Source organism: Limanda limanda, chromosome 17 (assembly GCF_963576545.1).
Source record: "Limanda limanda chromosome 17, fLimLim1.1, whole genome shotgun sequence".
In the NCBI taxonomy this organism is placed as follows: Eukaryota; Metazoa; Chordata; class Actinopteri; order Pleuronectiformes; family Pleuronectidae; genus Limanda; species Limanda limanda.
Genome location: NC_083652.1, coordinates 9296073 through 9303508, shown reverse-complemented (window position 1 = coordinate 9303508; position 7436 = coordinate 9296073). Strand labels below are relative to the sequence as shown.

Genomic DNA, 7436 nt, shown 5'->3' with positions numbered 1-7436 from the left:
AACCTTTCACATGAAATCAGGATCATAAAAACTTGTAATTTCCCCTTTTCAGATGGAGGTTATTCACCCTAAATTACATTGTACTTGATTGATCCTGTGATTGTCCTTATCAGCTTTTTACCCTTAATGTATCGTGACATAAAGATACAAGGATAGGAATATTTGGGATTTGTTATAGAAGCTGTGACTTTTTATCGAGGTTTAATGACGAGGATATCATCTTTGATTGGACAACCCTGTTCATCTGGTTGCTCCAGAAGCTTCATGTGCAATTTTTCATACATTTAACGCTATAAAGAACCAAACTATCAGCAGAGTGCTCCTTGCTATTTTTCCTTGAAGCTATAATACCTACCTCTCTCTTTAATGTTTATCTTTGTGTATTGTCAGTATGAATTAAGTCAACTTTCAACCCAAGTGCTAAAGTCCTGCAAAACAATGACTTGCAGATGAAATCCAAACTCACAGAACAGAGAACTAAGGGTTAAAACAGCGACTGTTGTAGGTTTCGTTTTCCTGATGTCATGACTAACAGCTAGGGCCCCGTGAGGGTTCATGCCAATCATCAACAACAACAAAAGAACATGTCTGCTACAGGCTACTTATAGAGTAAACGCCATAGATTTATATTTAAACAATAGGTGTGGATATTGCTTTAATAAAAAAGGATTATTTAAGAATAGATAAGACATTTTATAGGACGGCATAGTCTAAGCTTCCTACGTCACTGCACAATGATGACTCTCTGTTGGCCCTCAAAAGCCTCCCTCAGTGGGGCCATCGTCAGATTCAATGGGTTTTTACTTTCGTTTCCTGTCCTCCTCACACAGCTGATCATGACACAAGTATAAAAGCCCCACCGCCTCCAGTGTGTGGGGATAGGGGACCAGGAGAAGCTGGGAACACCACACACCTCTTCACAGCTGACTGGTGAGTACATATTAATCCAGCTTCTTTTCCAGCAGATGATAGATTAATTAGTGGCTTTTATTTTGACTGTGTGGTGTCTGTGTTCAAAAAACTGTCAATGTATAATCCGGTGTTAATTGCTTCCCTGCAGTACTTTGGTGATGATTGTAGGATTCCGATGTGTTGTCAAACAGGAGTAAAGTTGAAGATGGCAGAGTTCGGACTGTATTCATACCAGCAGGAAGTGGTGGAAAGGGCTCTTCAGGGAGAGAACGTGATCATCTGGCTGCCGACTGGAGGCGGAAAGACGCGAGCCGCTGTGTACGTGGCCAAGAGACACCTGGAAACCACACAGAACGCCAAGGTGGTGGTCCTGGTCAACAAGGTACCCAGAATGCACCAGACAAGATGAACACAGCTTCTTTCAACCAGTGTGGCGAGAGGCAGATCAAATACAGTGGGGTTTTATGTATTGTGTGCTGCAGGTTCACCTTGTAGACCAACATTACACCAAAGAGTTCAAGCCTCATCTGGGCTGTGACTACCGCCTGGTGCCAGTGAGTGGAGAGAGCGAGTTGAAGGACCTCTTCGGAAAAGTGGTGCAGGACTCGGACGTGGTCATCTGCACAGCACAGATCTTGTACAACTCTCTGACCAACAGCGAGGAAACCAAACATGTTGAGCTCTCGGGTCAGTGAAAGTTAGTTTTAACAGTGATGTATATTGTTAAAAGCGTGTTCTTTTATCCTTTAAGAGAAGACGAGCCGAACTCGGTTTGGTCAATCAAGAATTTATTTAGAAAAGCAATGAACAGGTTACGGCAAAGCAATGGGCTTCCAGTACATTAGTTGTATCAGAGCGCCCTGAACATCCGGCTTCTGTCTATTTTATAGTAGTAGTTCTTCGTTCCTCCTCCTCAGAAGTGCTCAGGCGTAATCCATCCTCCTGGCATTTGGAATACGGAAGTAGAACAGGGAGACACTCCCAATGCAATATAGTTGCTAGGTAGCCTGTTCACGTCAGGAAAGTCCTTCAACCAGCAGATGCAATGTGGGGCAAAATTGTTGTCCAGCGAAGCAAAGAATATAATGTTTCAGCTATATCAAAACAAACCTGACTGTGTAAACATTCGGATCCTCGAAACCAAACAATGTCACAAAATGAAGTCAACAAAGTCTCTCTGTCCGACCTCGAGAACTTTATCAGACAGCTCCTGGAACTCTATATGATGTTGAATCTGAGGGAGTTACGCTTTTAATATCAGAAGTGAGAAATGAAAAACAAGTGAAGGATTCATTATTAACACTAAGCAGCAACAATTATTAAAATCATTTGTATGAAGGCATAATATCTAGCTAAAAATACCTCTAGCTTTATTTGGTTGGAATTCTGTCAGCCACAGAGAGAAACTAAAATTTTTAATCCCTAACAATATTCTGGGCAGCCGAAAGGTCGCTGTGTTGTAGAAATCGATGATGAAGGAAATCGATATGAACTCACAAGTATAATAATGTTTATTACACAAAGTAGTACAGGTCAGGACGAGCTCTAGAGACTCGGAGAAATCACACAGCCAAACGGTGAAAGTCTGTCTTCTCCCTGCAGGGCAAGAAGTTTTATAGGTGGGAGGTGGGACCCCAAAACTAGAGATAACATGACATCACACAACAGGGCTTTAGCCTAAATAAGGGCATGTTTAGTATCTTGTAGTGTGAGGCGTCTTCATGGTAAAGGTCAAAGAGTATTCTCTGGGGGAGAGGGTTAACGCATACATTCCATAGTGTTTAACAAGTGTGAGAATTTGAGAATCAACACACTGAAGATGATAACATGTCATCGTGGTTTATAACCATGTTAAAAAGAGTTATTAGCTAAAATACACGACAACAGCCTTGATTGTGATTTTGTAATGACACGATCAACTGAGTCTTTGTGGTTCCCCTGCAGATATCACTCTACTGATAGTTGATGAGTGTCACCACACCCACAAGAAGTCGGTCTACAACCAGATCATGAGTTTCTACATGGAGAAAAAGTTGAAGGGAGAGCATCCGTTGCCGCAGATCCTGGGTCTCACTGCATCGCCAGGGACGGGGGGCGCTAGGATCCTGGAGACTGCCGTGGAGCACGTCCTGCAGGTCAGGGTCTCTCTTGTCATGTCTGTGTGATGTCCCACATCTCTGTTCTTCTACATGTTTAATGATGAAAAATCGTCTGCACGAGTCCCAGTGGTCCCTCTTTGATTTTAGTCCAAGGTGCACGCAAACAGCCAAACCAAAAAGTTTTAAGCACAGAACATCCCAGTGTTTCACCAAATGGGAGGGGGCAGATTACAAGTCTTGCCAGGATTTTAATATTCTTCTTGAGGACAGAGACTTGTTTTAATGTCTTATCCCCAATGCTAGAGACAGGATGGAAACTCCCAGCACAAAACATTAAATGTCTTATTTAAATAATTCCTGCAGAGGCCTTTAGACTTCTCAGGTCAACCATCTTTGAGACTCAATTTTGGTCAAGCAGATTATTTTTCATACTTGATATAAAAGGTCAGTTCGTTAAAAATTGCCTGACAATCTTCCTCCCTCTCCGTCTCAGATTTGTGCCAACCTGGACTCCTCCATAGTTTCAACCAAGAACTATGCCCCTGAGTTGAAGAAGAAGGTGCCGAGACCCATCAAGACATTTGACATCGTCGAGAACAGACCTGAGGTAAAAAAAAAACTCATTTGGAAACTCCCCCATTGAGATTCTATCATATTTGAACAATTTGAACCATATTTTGTTCTTTTAGGACCCGTTTGGGGATGATCTGAAGCGGATGATGCAGAGGATCGAAGAGCACATGAACTTACCTGCAGACTTCACACTGAGAGAGTGTGGCACGCAGGAGTACGAGGCAGATGTGGTGATTTTAGAGCAGCGAGGTATGTGTCCGTTTTCGTCCTCTAATTTAAGGCTGTTTTAATGTCAATGCCACCCATACGTCATCTGTATGTTTGAATGGAGTAGGGGTGAGAGAGGACAACAGACGGCTCGCACAATGTGCTGTCCACCTCAGACAGTACAACGATGCCCTGCTCATCAACGACACCCTGCGTATGATGGATGCTTACCACAGCCTGGAGGAGTTCTACATCTCTAAGTCCAACACAGCAATCGACAAAACAGACATCTTCCTGGTGGGAGTTTTCCAAGGTGAAAAAAGAGACATTTCCATTACTGAATGTATCTCACATACATGTTCGCAAACCAAAGCTGCTTTGAGACTTTCCCTCAATTTAGGAGATTCTTTTCACTTTCTCCAAAGGAGGTGCTTGTGTGAACGCAAATGTCCAGGTGAGAGCCTCTGGATATCTGCATATCCTATGTGATCACGCTTCTAAGACGCATCAGATGCAATAATGCAACTTCACCACTAGATGTCACTGAATTATTCCTTTTTTTGTTACGCAGCGAATCGGGCGGATTTGAGGAGACTTGCAGGAGATCCTCGCTACGAGAACCCGAAGATGGCCAAACTTGAGAGCGTTCTGCTGAAACAGTTCGGTTCGGGTGTGCAGTCAAAGGGGATCCTCTTCAGCAAAACACGTAAAAGCATCCACTGCCTCCATGATTGGGTCCTCGACAACAGAGCCTTACAGAAAGCTGGCGTCATGGCAGACGTCCTGACCGGAGCTGGCAACGGCAACACTTACATGACACAGGTGAGCTGATGTATGATGAGCTTTAGATCGTCCCAATTTATGTTTGGTGTGACCTAACATGCTTTTCTTACACTTACACCTTGCAGAGCGAGCAGGCCGGCACGATCTCCAATTTCCGAAAGGGCGTTCTCAACCTTCTCATCTCCACCAGCGTGGCTGAGGAGGGCCTCGACATTCCTGAATGCAACCTGGTGGTGCGCTACGGCCTGCTTACAAATGAGATCGCCCAGCAGCAGGCCAGCGGACGTGCCAGAGCGGTAGACAGCAAGTATTCAGTGGTCGCCACTAAAGGGGGGCGGGAGGTGCGCAGAGAGCTCACCAACGAATATCTGGAGGAGCTGACTGGGAAAGCCATCGCTCGGGTCCAAGATATGAGCCCCCACGAGTTCCGCAGAAAGGTGAGGCTGTGGCCCTCTGTTCATTCTTATTGTGTGCTCCCAGGTCTCTGTGTTTTCTTACCTTTCATTCTTATTTGGCTCCAGATAACTAAGAAGCAGACAGAAGCTGTCAATACAAGTAGAATCAAAGAGAGCTGTGAAAAGCAGAAGAGGAGTCTCCACACCGCTTCCAGTATCCAGCTCCTGTGTCGAAACTGTTTCAAGCCTGTGGCCTCTGTCAGCGACATTAAACTCATCGACAATGTGCACCATGTCAATGTCAATCCGGCCTTTAAGTGAGTTGAACTCCTTCGGGAAAGAGAGTTCATCCATATGCACATTCATGCCCCAGTCTTTACACTACATCTTCACTGCTCTAATCTTGTCTCTGTTCTCAGGAAACACTACAAATTTGGAGGGCAGTTGATGCTCCCAAAGAGTTTTGAGGACTGGGAGCCTGGGCGGATTATCAGCTGCAACAACGGCAACTGCAGCCAGGTATGTTGGTCCTTCTGCCAAATATTGTTTAGAGACTCAGATACTGAAACGTTCCTGCTCTAGGCAGCTTGTTGATAGAGCTAATGTTAGCGCTGATTGCACGGCGGGATCTGAGTGTTATTCTTATGTAAATTCACAGCAATGGGGATTTGAGATGAAGTACAAGGGTGTCGCCCTGCTGCCCAATCTGGCCATTAAGCATTTTGTCCTGCAGACGCCTGATGGCAGGACGACTAAGAAGAAGTGGAAGGATGTCCCTTTCACTTTGGACAACTTCAACTTTGAAGAATACTGCCAAGATAACTTCCCTGACCTCTTCGACTGAGGAACCAACCACAGAGCTCTTTGTTTTTATCTTTATTTTTATTCCAGTCTGTGTGTGTCGAAACTATTTCAGAGAAACCAAGACTGTGCAGTTTGGTATTCTTCATACATGAACACAAGCCACTCCAAAAAATGCTCCACACGTGCCTGCACTTATTTATGCTGCAGGGCCAATGAGGCAGCAGCAGTGTGCTAAAGCCCATTACACATCGATCATGCTTGAAATTAGCATGACAGCTTTGTTTACGCCCACGGCCCACTGTGGCTTTGCATGGTTCTGTGTCTATTTTCCGTGCTTTAACTAAAGCGCAGAAACAAAAGCACAACATGAAGTCAACAGTAAGACGAAGCTTAACCATCACCACGGCTTGACGTGTTGTCATGAAGACGGTGTATCATGAACGCTGTTTTAGCTTTTTAAAAATGCTTTTAATTGGAAATCATTTTTTGATGCAGTAACATGTCTGCTGTGGTGGGATGAAACAAGGTACATTTACTTTTTTACTGTATTCAAGTACGGTTTTCATGTATCTGTACTTAACTTGAGTTGATTTATCTTTGGGTACTTTACATTTTTACTCCTCTACATATATCAGCAATTATTTCTTCTCTAAAACATTTTACAATGTGTTGTTTTGTTTTTTTTATATATTTTCTAACAGTAATCAAAATAACAACAGGGGGATAAATTATCTAATCCTGCATCACTGGTGCAGAAAAGAACACCTGAAATGGAGGAAGTCACTACAGAGACTCAGCCATAAGAATGTATTAGACCTTGGTATCAGGGAATAGGCTACACTCTGCAAGCACTTTTACTTTCAATACTTTGCAAGTATATTTTTAAGAAGAACTTACTTACTTTTACTCAGGTAGAACTGTTAATTTGGTACTTTACTTTTACTTGTGTAAATGTATCTATTTGTACTTTAATGTTGGGGGTGAAGTCCTGAGATCTGACCTCCAAACAAAGGGGAGCAATAAAACTGCGGCCTGTTGGCCACCCCGAAACCAGTCCGACCGGTTTCTGCTTTGCATCCACACATTCTTCAGACAGCCTGGAGCCTCGCCCAGCAGGGGAGCATTTCCTGTGTCCTTCAGGGACCCCCACTGTGACTCTAAAACGCCAACTGAGGTCGAATCCCCGCCCACTAAGGTCGGGACCCTGACATTCTCATTGGCTGAGAGCCAACTGAGGCCCATGACCACTTCCTGAAGAGGCTGGACCTTTCAGGTAGAACAAAACCCCTTAACCCACAGAAATCTTTCTCTTTTAACTTCACTGCTCAAGTTGTATCAGACCTTCCGAGGCCGACCACACGACTCAGTAACTAAGGAGGCGATTAGACGTTTGTTTAATATCATTTTATTTGAATTCGTTTCATTTCTTCTTTTATCTAAGTCAAAGTTTTATTTTGATAGGACTTTTTGCTGTTTTAACTTGAAAGACCGAAACAGGAAGTGCACCCGCTGGACGGACTCGGACACTTTCCACAGACTTTTTCTTTTTCAACGATCTACAAACGGCTTCCACAAAGCCGTTCCCTGCAGAAGCGCGACGTTCATCCCGCTGAGGAGTATGAGACAATCCACTCCGTTCCTGTAAAGCAGCACGATCTCCGCT

General features: G+C 44.0%; 1 protein-coding gene across 1 annotated transcript; it reads left to right on the top strand.

The window, feature by feature from the left end:
• The first annotated feature begins 843 nt into the window (after nt 1-843).
• Nucleotides 844-6823, top strand: LOC133023121 (ATP-dependent RNA helicase DHX58-like). The gene is made up of 12 exons (XM_061090070.1): nt 844-930; nt 1104-1294; nt 1395-1599; nt 2857-3047; nt 3505-3618; nt 3701-3833; nt 3919-4104; nt 4363-4613; nt 4700-5011; nt 5096-5286; nt 5389-5488; nt 5628-6823. Exons 2-12 carry the CDS (start codon nt 1118-1120, stop codon nt 5811-5813), a joined length of 2046 nt encoding a protein of 681 aa, XP_060946053.1. The 5' UTR covers nt 844-930; nt 1104-1117; the 3' UTR covers nt 5814-6823.
• The last annotated feature ends 613 nt before the right edge of the window (nt 6824-7436 follow it).